Genomic DNA, 20,530 nt, shown 5'->3' with positions numbered 1-20,530 from the left:
CCTGATGCTAACCCCTATGCCAGGCCACTCATCCCCTGGTCCTGATAATCTACCTCTTGCCCAGCTTCTCCCCCACCCCCCAATTTTTTTCTTCAAACAAGCAAATACACAAAAAATGTGGTTGGTTGTGAAGCAGTTAGAGTTCCTAGATACATAATGTATCTGACACAAAAGCAAGGACATGAAAAGTTATGCTACCTTGACAGTAATAATTTCTACCCCTACAATTACAAGCACGCATTTACTACAACTATCATGCACCACAGGCACACATTGCATCCTTAACTCCCCCCCCCAAGGAATGCTATTCTTCCATCACCCCCTTTAACTGCCCTTCTGCACACATCCCTTTACAAAACAGCCCTCTCCTACCACAACCAGCTGCTGCACCAAACATCTCCAACTAGTGGGGGTGTGTGTGGTGGGTTGGTTTGTTTTTGTTTTTTGTGGGGGGGAGGAAATAATCTTGTAAAGGAGTATGTACAGAAGAGCAGGCTCAGGGAGAGCCTGGAGGGTGTGGTACATGGAGCATGGTGAACAGCAGTTGCAGAACTGATAGTGTGGAGGAAATGAGTGTGTATGGTTAAGTGGTTTAACTTTGCATTCACTTGTTTTTGTGGGTTATGTCAAGTAGAATGTGTGGCAACCTTAGCTACTTCCAAATTAAAGTTTTTGTATATTGAGAAGGTATCTGAGTGAGAGATAAGTTAGTGGTCAGTAAGATACTGACAACAAAACCTCTAGTATCTGTCACTTAACTGTGATAACTAGGGTAGGAGAGAGATTTATGTATTTCAGTAGTTTCTAGGAGACCCTGTTATGGACCAGGACCCCATTGTGGTAGGCACTATACAAACAGACTGTCCCTGTCCCAAGGATCTTAAAATCTAAGAAGATCTGAGACAACAGATGGGTACAGGCAGAGTGGGTAGCGCAAGACAATACTGGTCAGCATGATAGGCAATGGTCTTGCTATATCAGCTGTCTACCCATTGTTGTGTGTGTTATGGCTTTTGGGGGGGTGGGATTGGTAGGCATCACAGCAAAGGGGGGTTTTAAGGAGGACAATGAGCTCTGTGGCTGTTTGTTTACAGGGAACTCTTCCCGTGCAAGAGGGGAAACATGGGAGAAACCAGGAAGGTCCCTAGTTGAAAATTTTAACAAGAGGACAATGAAAGCTAGTATCCGTTGGTATTCGCTGAAGGGAGGCAAGAACTGACATCATAATAGCATATGATGGGGGAAGGGACGGGTAAGTGAAGATGAGTAGTTGCTAAAATCACACACTGTAATTTGGTTATATTTATCTAAACTACTACCTTCTCTCCTCCAAAGTTTCAGGATAGGTGTGCCTTGATCAGCTCTCTGAGAAAATTATTGCAAGTTCATTGATTTGTGAACATGGGAGCCTCTCATATTAAAGTTAGCTTGGATTTGTTCTCTAATTTAACTGCTTCTAGCCCACTGCAGTCCAGCCACCTCATTTTGACCTTCCATGCCATATGTGGGCAAAGCTCAGGTGCTTCAGATGTAGTGACCAGTTGTGCTGCACATGCCAATAAGTGGGGCCTTTGACTCTTCCCTTTGTGGTCACTTAGGCTAGGTCTACACTACCCGCCTGAATTGGCGGGTAGAAATCGACCTCTCGGGGATCGATTTATTGCGTCCCAACGGGACGCGACAATCGATCCCCAAATCGGCGCTCTTACTCCACCAGCGGAGGTGGGAGTAAGCGCCGCCGACAGAAAGCCGCAGAAGTCGATTTTGCCGCCATCCTCACAGCGGGGTAAGTCGGCTGCGATACGTCGAATTCAGCTACGCTATTCACGTAGCTGAATTTGCGTATCTTAAATCGACTCCCCCCTGTAGTGTAGATGTACCCTTAGAAGATATAGATCAGTCATTTTCAACCTGTGCCCTCGGGGCGTCTGCAGACCATGTCTAAAATTTCCAAAGGGGATTTCCAAACTTAACGTGACTTTCCAGTACATCCTTAAAACTTATATTGCTAGCATTTTAAAAACTCACTTTACCTATTTTCATGAGCTAAACATAAATGCACAATTAAAGTAAAACAGAATAAATAAAGGGACTTGTAGTTGCATATGTGTGTTCTTCCTGTTTGCCGTGCTGGCTCTGTGTAGATACCAAACCCCCCGATCTCAATTGAACTGCCCAAAAAGACCACAGGCTCAGTTCTGTAGCAAAGGCACTCAGCCAAGTTTATTGCCAATGAAGCAAGGGCCTAGCTCCTTGGATCAATGTCTACAGTTACACTAGCACATGTATGCCTATGACAATGGACTCAGCTCAGTGAATGGCAGGACTTTCCATTCCCCCCCTCAAGCAGACAAAGACTCCTCTTTTATACACTGATACAAACAAGTTACATATTGCCCCTCCACCGTGGTTAATTACCACCCTTTACCTTGTACCAGTTGGTTCAATCAAAACATCTCTCTCCATCACCCTGTCATCCTGCCCTTTTCTTTAAGAGGGGTCAGTGTGTCCTTGTGTCATCTTTGAAGAGTGTTTACACCATAAACCTGTATCGGGCTGTTCTGGCACTACTCTTCTAGAATGTATTTACATGAATACTTAGTGTGTAGGAGTTCTTGTGTTTTTTGCAACGCCAGCCCTATTCTTGCCAAGTTCCACTATTGGATAGTGAACCTGCAAAGCAAGCCTCTGCTTTGTAACTGGGCAGGGCCTGAGTTGGCCTGATTCTTGCTAATTGTGCTTTATAGTAGCAGGGCTTGACTCTATTTGGGCCTTAGGCCTTACACAAGGCCTTTTTATACTAGGCCCTATGTCTCAGGCTCTCGCTTTCTACAACAATAGTCACCTTTTACCTTACTTTCCAATACTGAAAGGGTCTAAGGCCCACTAAGCAAACTACAGCTCAGCATAACAGAGAAACACACGTGGAAACATTTGAGCAATTTGTATGTATTCACTGTGTAGCAGTCACAAGCTCAACTCACAGCCCTCCCACTTCTTACCTTCTTTGCTTTCACAGTTGGGTGATGTCTCCTAGCTACATATTGGCATGCAGTAACAAACAACTTAGCAAAACCACTTCAATACGATCTCTTATAGAACTCCTCATGCAATTTGCAACATACTCGTATGCTTTGCACTATGGATATAATTTCTTTGTTGTTGTTTATACAGCAACACCTGCTGAAAAGATTAACATGTCACTGGAGTGGGCAGAAGGATTGCAGTAATTAAACGGAAAACTTGCATCCATTGTGCTTTTTCAGGCACACTACTCTTTTCTCCTGACTAGTGTATTGTACCAATCTGTATTCAGACATACATTTGATATGGAATAAAATATGTACTAGGAGTCCATTCTAAGAGCAAACAGTGGTATAACTTGGTTAAAATTATTTTAAAAGGTTATATAAAGGAACAAGGAACTCTAGTTTCTCTTGAAACTGAGATGCTTTCACAATGCAGCCAAAAGAACTGGCAACTTTCCAAAGGCGTACATGAAATAATTAAACATTTCCTCTTCCTCTTTGATATTTACATTCTTCAAATAACTGCAGGTAATCACATTGCTTAAAAATATTGCACACTATTATCATCAGTGGGAGTTACCCAGGCTTACGTCAGGGCTGAATTTAGTCCAAGGAATCTATCATTGGGCATAATTCCAAAAACTGACAATGTTTATTTTTATTTAGAATAAAAAGGTAAAACTGTAGGAGTCATGTAGAATGTTCTTCAATCAATAGGTTTTAAATATTTTGTCTCCCTACAAGTTGCTGTAAAATACAAATATATACATTCAGCTATGTATAAATACATATGATTATATACGCAGTATGTGAGTTTAGTTTTCCTTTTCTATAGTGCTCTTTCTCTTCTATATTATAAATTTAACAGATGGTACAGCTACAAACAATAAGCTTTTCTCACACTAACATTGGTCACCACAAATATACGATGTACAAGGAAAACAAAAGTTACCAGTGCAATTGTTGTTCACAGCAGGGTTCTAATTATAACAAGTATTGGTTACACAAATGGGACAGATAACTTATCTTTTTGCCATGATTTTGCAAAAAATTACTTATGCACCACAAATACAAAAAGGTTCCATTTTCCATCTCTTCAGCTTGTCCACTGGCATGCCACCGGGGGGGGGGGAGGGGTTCAGTATAGCTGACTGAAGGAGGCTGTTAGTTAAGTATGCAGCTCCAAGAGGCAGAAGGGTGGCATGGGAAACACTGCCTTGGAGAAAGCAAAAACAAGCTTGCAGGAGATGGTGGTTGTTTTCTCGTGCTCCTAAGGCACACAGGCAGGCACATTCACCAGCTATGCAGCTCCTAAATTGTTCGAGTGGCATTCCATTCAGATGGCATGTAAGAGCTATTAGGATATCTGCCTCTTCCTGCATGCCTTCCCACCCCTCCTCTAAGAGAATGTATAGCACACAGGCAAATTAGGTTGTCTCCCTTTAATGACTGGTCTGCTAGATGACAAAAGCTTACTATTTCTACTATCTTAAGTTGCTCTTTAGACTCAAATGACAGAAGTCTGTGTTACAGTGCCTAAGGTCCTGTGTTCAAATGTGTATGACGACCTGTACAGTGACTTGAGGAAGAGCTCTCTGTAGCTCAAAAGCTTGTCTGTTTCACCAGCAGAAGTTGGTCCAATAAAAGATATTATCTCACTCACCTAGTCTTTCCAATACCCATATAGAAATCCATAATGGGTGCTCAAGTCTCTTTTGCTGCCACCTGTCCCCATTCCCCAATCTATGAGCCAGACCAATTATCAAATGATTTCTTAATCAATGGCATTGTTGCAGAATTTAGTGTAAATCTGCCATATAAAGCAGAAGGGTTTGTTGTGCAATTTAGATCTATGTGCCATGTACCAGAAGGAACCTTGGTTATTCCTCTCCAGCATAGACTTGATCATCATGAACCTGGTCTTGATTTGAACTAGCAACCTTGCGGCAAAAAGGTCAAGAGCCCATCACCGATCCCCTGAACTATCCATTTCCCCAAAAACACTAAAAATGTGATGAACCCTGAAAATAAAAACAGACTAACTACTCAGATTCCTCAATATTTACAGTGCTGCTGATGGCTATAACTAGCTAGGACTGTAAAAGACTGAGAATTACCACATGAGGGGCTTCATGCTATCTCTGCAATGAGAATACATATGTATAGAAAGTCTGATTATCCAGTCTCAGCTATATCTGTGAGGGTCTGAAGTAACTCAGCAAAAGCAGGGCGACCGTCAAGTTTCTGAAAAACAAATCAGAGGGCAACTCTATAGTACAGGCTGATCTGACATAAGAAAAGACTTTTATAAGCAGACTACCCAGAACACTGTTACAACTTTTCTTTCTGCAAATGTACATGTGTATGTTTGTCATTTTAAGGAAAATCTTGGCTTTGTCATGTAAGTGTGTTAGCTGATTGGGGTGCTTTCTGAACAACAGCATCATGAGCATAGACACCTTTTAAATGTGAATCTAAGGGCAAGTCTACACTCAAGCTCTACATCAGCGCAACTACACCATGAGAGGTGGAAGCTATGTTGGCAGAAGAGCGTCTCCCACTGACATAACACCAGTGTGGACAGCGCTTAGGTCGATGTAACTTACGTCACTCAGTGGGGTGTATTTTTCACACCCCTGAGCGACTTAAGTTACAGTGACTTAAGCGCTAGTGTAGACCAACCCTAAGGTCTGTTTAGGTGATATTCATTTCAGCCCTGCATTGGGAGTTGTCTATAGCCACACCACCCTAATAGGGGCTCTGAGAAGCACTGTGCCTCAGAATCACAGGGTACATCCAGACTACCCGCCGGATCGGTGGGTAGCGATCGATCTATTGGGGATCGATATATCGCGTCTAGACGAGATGCGATATATCGATCCCCGAACGCGCTCCTGTCGACTCTGGAACTCCACCAGGGTGAGCGGCGGTAGCGGAGTTGATGGGGGAGCTGTGGCCGTCAATCCCACGCCGTGAGGATGGGAGGTAAGTCGAAATAAGATACATCGACTTCAGCTACGCTATTCCCGTAGCTGAAGTTGCGTATCTTACATCGACCCCCTCCCCCAGTGTAGACCAGACCACAGTGTCTACCAGGGCTCTCTGGAATACTGTGCTCCCAGACTCAGAGCTATACCATTGCAAGGGATGGAGCATGTTTCCCAGCACAGTCAGCCAGCAAGCTCCATTGGCTGATATAGGGAAGGTAAGGATGGCATGTGGCTAGCATCCCAGGAGGCATCCCAGAAGAGAGCAAACTATGCATTTTCTGTTTAAATCCCTTAAGATACAGTAGCTTTAACTTAGAAGTACTGTAGCTATCCAACACCTAGAGCAGATATTTTATAAGCTGTTAGATACACATTAGAGAGGAGATGTGGGAAGGAAGGACAGAGCTACAGCATTAAGATTACACTGTTACTCATTTTAGGCATGTGCATATTTAGATGGAAGAGTTAAAAGTACATCTAAAAAAGATTTTTATATATTTAAAATTAATTTAAAATTATAGACTTCTGTCAGCAGCATGGGAAAAGTGGGTCTTACAGAGGGATTCAAATTACGAGAGGTTAGTAGTTTAGTTGGCCGTATTAGGAGGGAATTCCACGTAAGGAAGCAAGCCTTAAAAAAGGCACAGACAATTGTGGGAGAAGCAGATAAACATGGCATTAAGTCAGGAAACATTAGCAGAATAGAGGGGTGTGGAAGGGATCGAATAAGAGTAGAGCCAGGTTCTTTGTTGCCCTGCACCTTGTATAGTCATTCACACCTATGCAAAGTGAATGTAAAACACTACTAAATCAGAATGGTAGTTGTCTATGCTTTGTACTCACATAAATGACTGCACAAGGCACTGGACCACAGAGAACCATGCCCCAGGTTCAACATATAAGCTGGGAAATAGTTATATAAGGCCTTGATGATATGGAATAGGGAGAAGGGGATGGAGAAGGGAAAGATCATGGAGGGATTCAGACAGAGGGTCAGGTGATCAGATTGACTGGTGATTGATGTGATGTAAAGAATTATTTATATTTATTGGTTTTTAATAGTTAAAAGAAGCAGAAGCTTCTAACCTTAGCCAGGATATATGAAAAACACATCAAAGATTCTGAGGATATCACAAATGTAAAGTAGGTATTTAATTTCCCTGCTCTCAATGATTGTCTTTAACTACACATTTAGAATGAGGACCCTGGTGATGGAATATCAATATACAGAACAGGAAAATAAGAGAAACGCACCTCATGCCAGCAGCTGTACATGACTTTGTACACAGTGAGTGATGCCAGATATGGTTGATAAAGTCTGTAACCTTCGGAAATCTCATGGACAACTTCAGAATTTGACTTATTTTCAAAAGGCATTTTGCCCTCTGTAAAAACTTCCCACATTAAAACTCCTAGGAATAATCCAGAAAATTAAATGTTCACAAAACTATTCCATAATATTAAGATGCATGAACACTAGAGATTGTGTGTCCTGGATAATACAGGAGACAACTGTACATCTGAACTGCATTGAGAGACAGGACTAGATCAATCCTCAGCTGATATAAATGAGAATAGCTCCAATTTATAGCAGCTGTGGAGCTGTCCCAGTGACATGTTGATAAATTGGAGATGGGTCAGCGTGACAATGACTAAAGAATTAGAAAGCATGACTTATAGTGATAGGCTCAAAAAGCTCAATCTATTTAGTTTAACAAAGAGAAGGTTAAGAGGTGACTTGACTACTGTCTATAAGATCTACCTGGGGAACAAATATTTAATAATGGGCTCTTCAGTCTAGCAGAGAAAGGTATAACATGATCTAATGGCTAGACATTGAAGCTAGACAAAGATGGGAAATAAGGCATACATTTTAAAAAGTTAAAGTAATTAATCATTGGAACAATTTACAAAGGGCTATGGTGGATTATCTGTCACTGACAATTTTTAAATCAAGATTGGATGTTTTTCTAAAAGATCGGCTCTACAAATTATTTTGGGAAAGATCTATGGCCTGTGTTACACAGGAGTTCAGACTAGATGATCATAATGGCCCCTTCTGGCCTGGGAATCTATGAATTTATGAGATGAATGTGGATTTTGATAAGTGAAGACTTCTGACTGTAAAGAATCCACATTGCAGTCATAAGCTAAGTTCAAGTAACAAGAGGTTTAGATAAAGCATTGTGGTCTGGTAGACAATGTTTTCTCTTAACAATGGAACTGTAGAAAGGAGTGGAAACGCAGCAAATTTCAGCTCATGGAATTTCTTAGGAATCCTTCCATTGGGAGCCCTCAGTTTCCAACTTGTGGAAGAGGCTAGTTATTCCATCCCTTCAATTTTGGATCGTGGCCTCCTGCCTCCCTATCCCACCCAAGAAGTACTGCTTTATTCAAAATGGACAGTCTCTTGCAATTTAGACTAGATTGTTAATATGAAACTGACTCATTAAAACTCAAGATAGTTGTAACTGTGCAACAAATAATTTACTATAAAAGTTATGTGCTGCAGTTTTTATGAGCAAAGTGATGTGTTGCAAATTAGTTTAAACTGACCCACTCACCAAATGACCAGACATCAGACTTGCTGCTGTACTTGTTGAAATGAAAAACTTCAGGAGATGACCATTTGACTGGAAATTTGGCACCCGAAGAGCTGATATATTCATCATCTAGAACATATCTAGAGAAACCAGGTAATAATATAATTACTCTAAAGTATTGGGTAAATGCTTTAGGTGACATATCCTTAGATGATTTATGATTCTATAAAAAACACTTCCAGAAATAGTGTCCATATGGAAATACCTGTTACTTCTAAGAATTCCAGAGTGGATTAAAGACAAAGATTATGCATGACCAGTACTCTCATTTTTTTTTTAGATGTTGCACTTCCCAGATCTCATTGATACCAGCTGCCATACCAGTGAGGCACATACTATGATTCTCCTAACACTTTATACCTGTTTTATAATAATAACTCCATTGTCTTTAATGGAGTTACATATGAGCATTGGCCTGCTAAACCTAAGGTTGTGAGTTCAATCCTTGAAGGGGCAATTTGGGGATTTAGTTGGGGATTGATCCTGCTTTGAGCAGGGGGTTGGACTAGATGACCTCCTTAGGTCCCTTCCAACCCTGATATTCTATGATTCTATGATTTATAATTGCATAAATGAATGAAGAATCAGCTTCATAATCTGTAATCTGTGATTTCCTGCTGTCAAACCTCTGGATTAATTCAAACAAGATTCACTGTTAGCCATGTGTGCTTAACTTTTCTGTCAGCAGAATTCTGCATGTTTACCGCCACAGCTAATTAAGTGTTCAGATACCACAGAGTTAAGTATGATGTAAATACCCAGATAGATTAGTGAGAAGTACAGTAGCACTTTTTTGGTAATTGACTTTAAATAAAATGGTGAAAATCACTTAGAAAATAATGTATACCAAATCATATCATAGATTATATACACATAAGTCATGTGAGTAAAAAGCTTTATATTAAATGTGTGAATTGAATTGCACACGGACATATGTGCCAATAGAGCCTACGACAGGGGTGGCCAACCTGTAGCTCCGGAGCCACATGCAGCTCTTCAGAAATTAATATGCAGCTCCTTGTATAGGCACCGACTCCAGGGCTGGAGCTACAGGCGCCAACTTGCCAGTGTGCCAGGGGGTGCTCACTGCTCAACCCCTGGCTCTGCCACAAGCCCTGCCCCCACTCTGCCTCTTCCCGCCCCCTCCCCTGAGCCTGCCGTGCCCTCGCTCCTCCCTCTCCCCCCCCCCGAGCCTCCTGCACGCCACAAAACAGCTGATCGGGAGGCATAGGCGCCGACTTCCCCTCCGCTCGGTGGTTGCTCGACCCCCTGGCCCCACCTCTGCACTGCCTCTTCCCACCCCTGCACTGCCCTCGTCCCTCCCACCCCCATTCCACCCCTTCCCCAAAGTCACTGCCCCTGCCCTGGCTCTTCTCCGCCTCCTCCCCTGAGCGCACCACATCCCCACTTCTCCCTCTCCCTCCTGGAAAGTTCTAAGCACCGCCAAACAGCTGTTAGGTGGTGGGGAGGGAGGCGGGAAGCGCTGGGAGGGAGGGAGAGGAGCAGGGATGTGGCACGCTCTGGAGCGGGGGCAAAGAGGTGAGGAGGGGGGAGCTTGGCTGCCGGTGGGTGTGGAGCACCCACTCCAGTCCCAGAGCACCCATGCAGTCGGCGCCTATGTCGGGAGGTGTGGAGAGGGCTGCCAGTGTGTGGGAGACACGGGGGGTGGGGGAGCTGATGGGCGGCTGCTGACTTATTACTGTGGCTCTTTGGCAATCTACATTGGTAAATTCTGGCTCCTTCTCAGGCTCAGGTTGGCCACCCCTGGCCTATGAGATTCATCAGGAGAGGTGTAATTAAATTCCCCTGATTATGCAATACTTGAAGTAGTCCCTGTACTCTTTGCAAGCAAGATATGGTAAAGCTAACTGGCTTATTAATGTAGATAAGGAAAATATTTTGAACCTACTGTTCTAAATGCTGTAACGTGTGCCTCTGGGAGCACTGCAGTGCCAACTGGCAGAGGGTACACCATACTGTAACTCACATGAGGCCTAACACATTCTTTACCCCCAACATACCATTGTCATAATCTGTATCAAAAAGGTGTCAATTAAGTATCTCATGCAAACTGGTAACATGCTGATCCCAAAAATCATTGTGTACTGTATATATGGAGTACATACAAAGAGTTATGTGCTGAAAATATTTTCTTAAAATGTGTTTGGCAGGCAGGACATAAGCCAAGCCTGCCCTAGATAAAGGAATGTGTGTTTACTTGTCTGATCAGCTTGATGTCAGGAAAAAGACAATGAAAAGTGCATTTAAATATAAGGTAAACAAAGCCATCAAGCTAGGAAGTAGGGGCAATGATTGCATAATAATCACAATGGGGGATGGAGTCTGCATTTTCCCTGGCTCTTGAAACAGACAATGAACTTTGCGGTGAGATAAGGGGGGCAAAAGGGAGCAGCACCCTTGGAGCTCATGAGAAAAGTGGATCCTCTTGGCATTGAACAAATGGATATAAACTGGCTATCAGGAAGTTTAGACTTGAAATTAGACGAAGGTTTCTAACCATCAGAGGAGTGAAGTTCTGGAACCGCCTTCCAAGGGGAGTAGTGGGGGCAAAAGACATATCTGGCTTCAAGACTAAGCTTGATAAGTTTATGGAGGGGATGGTATGATGGGATAGCCTAATTTTGGCAATTAATTCGTCTTTGACTACTAGCGGTAAATATGCCGAATGGTTTGTGATGGGATGTTAGATGGGGTGGGATCTGAGTTACTACAGAGAATTCTTTCCTGAGTGTCTGGCTGGTGAGTCTTGCCCACATGCTCAGGGTTTAGCTGATCACCATATTTGGGGTCAGGAAAGAATTTTCTTCCAGGGCAGATTGGCAGAAGCTCCTCTCTACCCACCCCACAGACAGCCTTGCAGATGAGGCTTGAATGGGAACCTTTATGATGTGCATGCAACAGCCCTGCCAGGTGTACTGGACAAGCCCATAGGTGCTGTGCTAAGATTGTCTTAGCTAGAAGCTTTTAGTATCAGACACTATGATAAACCCATATTTTAAAAGGGCCCTCAACCCAACCTTTGTGTGTGCACAAATCTGTGCACAAACACAATTACATGCACTTTTCCAACACTAAACTGCATGAGCAGCTGAAAGATTATAATACCTGTGAGCAAAGTATTAATGCTTGAAGAATGCACATGCAGGGATCTATGTATGCACAAATAGAGGTAACTTTTAGAAAATGTGCTCCTTAGTGTGTGCACCAAAGTACAAGGGAATCAAAGAGATGAGAGACAATTCCATTGGCAGTACCTACATGCAAAATAACTGATACTGGCAGTTTTGCAAGCTAGGAGGTTAATTCAAGGCCTCATTATTGCTAGTTGAAAATATTCCCAGTGTAGTTAAGATTCAATACTGTTGTTATACACAATTGCTGCATACCTTGTCATTCCAAAGTCAGATATTTTAACTATGTTCTTGGCATTGACTAAACAGTTCCTTGCAGCCTGCAGGAAAATGAGAAAAACATATCTGAAATCTAACTAAAGCATCCTGAGAAAAATGCAACAGCTCGCTAGTACTTTACTCATGCAGTTTGCAGTGTTATTGTAGCCATGTTGGTCCCAGGATATCAGAGAGACTAAATTTTGTATTGAATACCCCCCACAACACACCTTTCAATATCCATGGGTCCCACACATACCTATCACAACATGTGGTATCTCTCATGCAGTGCACTAAATGCCACAATAACAACTGGGTGAAACCAGACAATCACTACGCTCTCAAACAAACTCACACAGAAAAATAATCAAAGACAAAAACTTCGTATCACCTGTGGGTGAACATTTTTCACAAAATGATCACTCCATATCTGACCTCTTTAGTCCTCGTCCTCAAAGGAAACCTTCACAACACCTCAAAAGACGAGCCTGGGAGCTTAAATTCATAACTTTGCTAGATATTAAAAATCATGGTCTTGATACAGACACTGGATTTATGGCTTATTACAACAATCTGTATCCCACTAATCCTACATCTTTGGGATCACCTCTATGATTGTAAAGGTGTTAAGGGTCCACTTCACTATGAATGGTCTCTTACAATATGTGTTAACCATTTTTGCTAAATAATCTGTTCTATCTTGTATTTAGCTGTGATACTTTGCGTACCTTTCCCAGACCTGAAGAAGAGCTCTGTATACTTGAAATCTTGTCTCTTTTCACCAACAGAAGTTGGTCCAATAAAAAAATATTATATCGCTTCCTTATCGTTCTTATTCATACAGTGTTTATCTGCTTAAATGTTCCTCTAGATGTCTCACATCAAACAAAGCCCAACTAAAGCAAAGCTAAAACGGAGCCAAAATAGTTTTGGCAGGATGTTCTGATGTTACACTAAGATGTCTGTGTTGTAGCACAAGATCAGTTGATGATAAGGAGGTGTTAAGACAACACAGTATTTGGACATCACTCTTTGGCCTTGGCTACACTTGCAGCTGTACAGCACTGTGAGGTAAACCTGTCTTCGTACAGCTGAGTAGGGAAAAGCGCTGCAGTCTGTCCACACTGACAGCTGACAGCGCAGTGGTGTGGCCACACTTGTAACATTTGCAGCTGTGTTGGGAGCGGTGCATTATGGGCAGCTATCCCAGCATTCATGTGGCTGCAACGTGCTTTTCAAAACGGGGGGGTGGGGTGGATTGTGACAGGGAGTGTGGGGGGAGAGGGAGTGTGGGGGGAGAGAGAGTGCTTTTTGGAGCATGTCAGCTCTCTATTTTGCAAGTTCCGAACTCCCGGCCCCCTGCTCATTCGTTTACTCACTCAAAGCAAGCTGCAAACTGTTTGCTTTTGTCTGCAGTACAAGCTTTGAAACCGGCACTTCCGCATTCCTGCAGCCGGTCACAACAATGGGGAGGATTGGCCACTTGACAAGGTGATTAGTACAGCGCTGCAAGCGTTTACACTCACACCTGTGAGTCGTAGCCACTCCACTGCAGCTGTTATTCCTCTCGGAGATGTGGAGTACCTGCAGCGGTGTACCCAGGGAGATACAGTGCTGCAAATGCCCTGCCAGTGTGGATGGGGAGTGAGTTACAGCGCTGGGGGAGGCTTTACAGCGCTGTAACTTGCAAGTGTAGCCAAGGCCTCAGATAACACTGTTACTTTCTCTCACTCTATTCAGTCACTAAGCGTTCTCTAACTCTTCGGGAATATCTTTTGTTTAAAGGAAGTTGTAATACAGCTGTGAATTTTCAACAGCAGCAATTGCCTACAGAACTTAAGAACATTTATAGCAAGCAGTTTAAATACATTAATTTATGCAGCACACCACACACATATGCACATTTTAAGGGTTAATACCTTAAACATAATGTTAAAAAATCCACAAACCACAATAAAAATGAGTGAGCATCAGAAATGTTTCACTGTCAGAATACAACAATACAGATATATTCATCAAAATAACACACTGTTGGTCCATTGGATCCTGCAGTAGTTAAACAACACTTACAAAATACATTAGTGCCCATAAGGTGTAATGACATGTATTTTGTTACTGTCACTGCAAATTACAGAGGGCCTGCTGTACTTACTAAATCACGGTGAATAAATCTATTCCTTTCTAGATACTCCATCCCTTCGCAGACATCCTGACACATGCTTAATAGCATTTCTTTGTTAAGCCTCCCTTGTCTTTGCCGAAGGTAATTGAGCAGGCAGCCATTTTCCATGAACTCAGTCACTATGTAGAGAGGCTTGTGCTGTATGCACACTCCATAAAGCTGTACCAGCTTTGGGTGGGATAATTTCCTGTTAACAAGGTGCATTTCAGTAACTAGACATTTGCCACTGACAAACAGTTAAAGCAGTTTTGATTATTAGGATGATACATTGTATTAAACTGCATTGGACATAGGACCAGTTATATCATCTACAGTAACTCCTCACTTAAAGTCATCCTGGTTAACGTCATTTGGCAGCTGCCTGCTTTGTCCACTGCTTGCAAGAAGAGCAGCCTGTTGCAGCTAGCTGGTGGGGGCTTGGAACCAGGGTGGAGCGGCAGCCCTCCTATCAGCTCCCTGCACCCCTAAGTTTCCTGTGCAGCAGCTGCCCAGCAGGCTAGCAATTGCCGGCAGTTCACCTGTCTCTCCCCCCCACTGCCATGTGCTGCTCCTGCCCTCTGCCTTGGAGCTGCTCCCCGAGACTCCTGCTTGCTGTGCGGGGGGGAGGGAAGGAAGAGGGGGGCTAATGTCAGTGTGTCCCCCTCCCACCTGCTCCTGTACCCTGCTTACCCTATCTTCCATAGAGCAGGGGGGACACATAACAGGGCTCAGGACGGAGGGAGCTTGCTGGCAGCAGCTGCGGTCTCAGCAAGTTGATCTAATTAACAAGGCAGTGTACTTAAGAGTAGGGTCAGCGTACTTAAAGGAGAAATGCGCATCTCTCTCACACACACACACACACACACACACACACACACACACGGTGTGTGTCTCTGTCTCTGTCTGCGATGCTGTCTCCCCTCCCTCCATTCCTGCTGCCTTGTAGAGTGTGAGAGTTAACCCTTGAGGGCTCAGCCAATTGCTAATTCATCATTTAGCAGCAAGGTATTCCCTGGGAAATATCCCACACTCTGACTCCTCCACCTCAACCAAGCTTCACAATCATCATCACTGTGTACCAGTATTAAATTGTTTGTTTAAAACTTATACTGTGTATATATATATATATATATATATATATATATATATATATATATATATATATATATATATAGTCTGTGTGTGTGTGTGTGTGTGTATGCGTGTGTATATATATTTGTCTGGTGAAAAAAATTTCCCTGGAACCTAACCCCCTCATTTACATTAATTCTTATGGGGGAAACTGGATTCACTTAACATCATTTCGCTTAAAGTCGCATTTTTCAGGAACATAACTACAACGTTAAGTAAGGAGTTACTGTACTACCATTTCTTAATTCAAATTCTTCCTTAAATCACCTATCTGTATGAATTCTTTCAGTGATAGTCCACTGAGAAATTAAATATAATAATCAGGCACTGTATCCAGATTGGCCCTTTCAATTCCTTGTCTTCCCAAACTAGATTATGCCTGGCTTTGTGCAGTTGAATAGATAGAAAGGAGCAGCTATAAGTATACTTTCCCTACTCAGCCTTCAATTCAAAATGGGAGTGACCTAAAGATACAGTGTTTCACCCAGTGTACAATGTGTGTGTACTATGAAGTTAGTACAATTTTAATTATAAACTCATGGAGCATGGTCTGTGTTGTCTTCTGTGCATTGTACAATGTCAAGCACAACGATAATACTCATCAAATAATAAACCTTACGAAAACATCTTTGATTATATATGTTTTTTATTACATCTCAGTTTAACCCTTTCCACCAGGCACAAAACAGCCATTGTACTTACATCATGACTTTAGCTTCCTCAATGAAATCATCTTCAGACATTGCACCTTCATTGATTGCCTTAATGGCAACTTTGACAAGTGCTCTCCATTTACCCAGCTGAACGATTCCAAACTGGCCACGCCCAACTTCTTTCATGAAAGTCAGCTCAGATGGGTTTATCTTCCACTTCTCTGTGAAAGTGAGCTCAACACGTTATAATAGCATGGTGCATGCCAGCTGCCCTAACCCCTATTTATGGTGCAGGAAAAATGTCCCAGCCTCTGCAGTATATATACAGAACAAATAATCATTGTTTGTTAATATTATCCATCGCCTGTTATTCACTATGAAAATTTTCACCACACCTATTATTTGAGATATGGGATAATCACCTAACACAGGAATGTTGGGGCTTGAAGGTAGGACAGATATTTAATTATCCACTACAACTGAGAACATCATGGGAGCACTTCAGTATGCGTTGTCCATCACTCTCATCCATCTCCAGACAGTGATGTGATAATATTGATTACCTGGCTCTATTGTAACATCCACAATGATTTTTGCCTTCCACAAGTAGTAGTTCTAGGAAATATATTAAATATATTAATTCCCAGCATACACTTTTGGAGGCACACATTCTGGATGTGTATTCACCAGCCAGATGAACTTCATTTACTATCATATATAAACCAAAATTATTTGTATTGCTCTTTTATGCATGGTGAAATGCCACTCTTATTTCTAATAGTTGCATTGTTGGCAAGAACAGTCTTGATCACAATTAACATTAACATCAATTGTCTATATATTCAAATAGGCTCCAATGGCCCTTAAAAGGCTATGGAGTCTTAGGTCTTTGTTTACAAAATGTAAGAAAATTTAGAAGCAATGCTAGTAATGTGAATGAGACCATTCTTCTGAAATGATACATGCCCAATCAGGTATTTCACTGAGTTTTGGATCCTGAATAAGAAATGGATAATTCCTATTGATGGACATGTGTTTTTATATATTAATTATTACAGAGATAATTTCTTTAGCATACCTCAGATACCAAGATGATGAGCATGATATAAAAACCTAGGAAGATACCTAAAACTCTACCAAAACAATACTTCAAACTTTACCATAACTAAATCCTGCCGTTGCTGGTAAACAACTTCCCATTGATCCAATTGGATGTCGGAGGCGGGTGATGAGACCTATGGGTGACAAAGTGATAATATTCTTTAGAACAATTATCCCATTACCCTATGCATCCATCTTAGCTTCCTAAAACAAAACCTATTTTGTTTTCCACATTCTTACCCATTGAAGTTACTTGTTTCTATATTATTTACAACTTGTTCAGATGTAGCCCTGTTGAAAAGGCGTAACTGAGGGAAAAGCATACTCAGTCCTTGGATGAATAGGGTGAGAACACTGGCATTTTGCAGCCTGCCAGATAAGTTAATAGGTAGGAGGACAAATACATTATACAGTTTCCAAAGGCCCATAGGATTTAGTTTGTTTATTAGTAGTAGTAGTAATTATTAATTATTTTTATTACTGTAGCACTTTAGAGCCCTAGTGATGAATCAGGACCGCATTGTGCTAAGAGTTCTTCAAACACAGAACAAAAAGATCATCCCTGCTCCCAGGAACTTACACTCTAAATAAAAGACAAGAGGCAACAGATGGATATAGACTCAACCCCAGTTTTTGCACAATACAAAACTACTGATTTAGCACAAGGGATAGGCTAAAAAATTGAACTTTTCTCATCAACATTTTGCAAACCTGTCTCTTTTTAAAAAGACAGAACTTGATTCCAGGAAAGGTTATTTCTGAGCTCTCAAAGTCGTATCTGCAATGAGCTTCCAATCATCATCAGTATTAAATCCTTATTTGCTTAGCTGCTGTTACCTGCTGCATTATGCTGGTGATACTGGATGAGTTCAGGAATGGATGGAAAGAGGTGCTTTTCTGCTACATAATACTGTTCTGAATGATTTTGCTTAATTTGATAATGTCGGATATTTCCACTGTGGCTTCTGAAATCAACAAAACATCAGTTACTTGAAAATAAACCATATTTTGATGATATAAAGCTGTCTGATTTAAATAAATGTTATGGACAAGAATTACTATTACACAATAAGATCTATGGGGAGGAAATACAATTTTCCTGTTTAAAATTGCTTGGTAGAATTATGGTTGGGATAATGTTTCAGGGGGAAAAAACAGAGCTTATCTGAATACCTCTCTCACCTCTGGGGATGAGATCTATGGGCTCAGAGTTAAAGAAATCTATAAAATAAAGAAATAGAACTTTTGGGAGCCAGGGATGCTAGCCAAAAACTTCTCTGCTCCCTTTCCTCCCTACAGCAGACGTCCCTTTTGTAACCATTCTACAGTCATTTACTAAAACCAGTGGTGGGAACCTGCGGCCCGTCAAGATATTCCACTGGCGGGCCACCAGACAGTTTGTTTACATTTGCACAGCCGCCTGTAGCTCCTAGTGGCTGTGGTTCGCTATTCCTGGCCAATGGGAGCTGCGGGAAGCGGCGCAGGCTGCAGGGACATGCTGGCCGCCGCTTCCCGCAGCTCCCATTGGCCAGGAATGGCGAACTGTGGCCACAGGGAACTGCAAGCGGACGTGCAAATGTAAACAAGCTGTCTGACAGCCTGCCAGCAGATTACCCTGATGGGCTGCAGGTTGCCCACCACTGACTAAAACATTTTGACATCCTAGATGCCTCTGATGGCCAAATCATGGTACCTTGGAGACCAGAGTGATTTTTACTATTGACTCCAACAGGATTAGAATTTGTAACCTATATGAAAAATCAGCTACTATTCTATCTTATTTTAGTCTCCCAATCAATATATATCCTCTGAGATTGTACCTCTTCTTGCATTATGGGTGTAATAGATATAGGGAACACTTCCATAAATTCAGGTGCCACTGCCCATACCTAGGAGAGAGTGTAAATAGATTCAAATGCCCTATGTTTGCTGAAATCTTTATTCATTCTTTAATAAATTCCTTTCTCAACTCCTCCCCGCCCTTGTATCTCAACTCCTGTAATTTCTTCATCTGTGTTTTTCCTAAACCCCAATTTCCAAATTTCAGGGGGTCCAAATGCTGTGGTCACCCATACTACTCTGTCACTCCAGGAGAACGTGTGATGGCATCAGCCCCATTCACTGTCACTGGTGTTCTTGCATGATCCTTCCAGTTTCTCTGTGGCCCAAGCACTTCCCATAAAACCTGTATCTAATGTACCACTACTTATCACTGTATCTATAGAAATTACCTGAATGATACACTAGGTAAACTATGTAATGCTCTAGTTTCCTTGCATCTATCTAGGCTTTTCTAATGATATCCATCACCAGGTATATGAGCACCTCCCAAAGAGTTAAAAAACTAATCCATAAAAAATGGTCCAAGTCCCAAATTTCCTCTCTATTTCCCCAAAGGCAGTCAAGAGACTTTTCATTTTATTTTAGTCTTTCTTTTATTTCTTCTCCCCATCCCTCTTTTTTCTTCATTGCTTTTTGCCCCTGTTCCACCTCATCTCGTCTTTACTGGTTTTTTTTTAATTATTAATTTTTCCAAATACAACCACTATACCAAAATTTCAGATTCATCATAATACACAAAGGAATTAAATGGGGTTAGGACAAAGGTGGGAGATGGGAAGCGTCATATCTATCTTCAGGGTTTATGTTACTCATAGACCCCTAAAAAGGCAGTCCAAATTGCTTTGAATTTTTTGGGCATTCCCTTTCTGTGGAATGCCAGTCATTTATTAGCTGTATCATCCATATTACAGAGACAGGCATCAATATTTGGTGGGGATCAACTTTTGCATTTTTCAAGGATTAATTTTTTAGTGACTAAAGCTGCACGTTGGAACCATGCTGCCTTGTTACCAGGTAATCTCCAGGTATCAGGAATATATCAGAGAATGAAATCCATTTTAGCATCTAATATCAAATTGGTCCTTTGACCCACCCCATACCAGAAATTCTTAATACAGGGGCACTTCCAAAACATATGAGCTAATGTATCACCAAAGGACTGCCAACAGCAGTCAGCATTTATGAGGTCTATTACCATTAGCCTATGTGGGGACCAGTATATTTGAAAAAGTGTCTTTTGGTGAATAAGCTGTAGTGTCATGTCTATAGTTGCTTTTTTAATATTAGATACAATTGTATTCCATTGGGTCAGAGATTGTTGTATATTGTCATATATCTATTCCAAGCAGCTCTCAAATTATCATTCTTTCGCACAGTTTTTGGGGCCAGAAAATTGTAACAGGATACCGCTGGCCAAGTATATCCAGGATGTTTCCTTCAAAATAATAAACGTTCTGGAGGTTCTGGAACTCCCAATGCATCCAGTCCAAATAAATTTATAAGTCAATGCTTTAGCAGGGCAAGCCAAATTGTTGCTGAAGAGCTACAAAGTGTTTAAATTTATCATTGTCAATTAGATTCAATACAGTCATAATTCCACTGTCCATCCA

The 20,530-nt window shown here is 41.7% G+C and overlaps 1 protein-coding gene across 1 annotated transcript in view; it reads right to left on the bottom strand.

The window, feature by feature from the left end:
- Window positions 1-2,201: 2,201 nt before the first annotated feature.
- The window catches only part of TXK (TXK tyrosine kinase), a 34,886-nt gene continuing 16,557 nt past the window's right edge, over window positions 2,202-20,530 (bottom strand). Inside the window, exons 7-14 of the mRNA XM_065596903.1 lie at window positions 17,916-18,043; window positions 17,138-17,212; window positions 16,027-16,198; window positions 14,185-14,401; window positions 12,030-12,094; window positions 8,584-8,702; window positions 7,274-7,431; window positions 2,202-5,273 (exon numbers count right to left, since the gene is read on the bottom strand). Coding sequence (XP_065452975.1) covers window positions 5,205-5,273; window positions 7,274-7,431; window positions 8,584-8,702; window positions 12,030-12,094; window positions 14,185-14,401; window positions 16,027-16,198; window positions 17,138-17,212; window positions 17,916-18,043 — 1,003 coding nt within the window. The 3' untranslated portion in view covers window positions 2,202-5,204. The remainder of the gene's footprint in view (window positions 5,274-7,273; window positions 7,432-8,583; window positions 8,703-12,029; window positions 12,095-14,184; window positions 14,402-16,026; window positions 16,199-17,137; window positions 17,213-17,915; window positions 18,044-20,530) is intronic.

Source organism: Chrysemys picta, chromosome 5 (assembly GCF_011386835.1).
Source record: "Chrysemys picta bellii isolate R12L10 chromosome 5, ASM1138683v2, whole genome shotgun sequence".
Classification (NCBI taxonomy): Eukaryota; Metazoa; Chordata; order Testudines; family Emydidae; genus Chrysemys; species Chrysemys picta.
The sequence above is the reverse complement of the archived record's forward strand: the minus strand, read 5'-3'. Positions and strand labels throughout refer to the sequence as shown.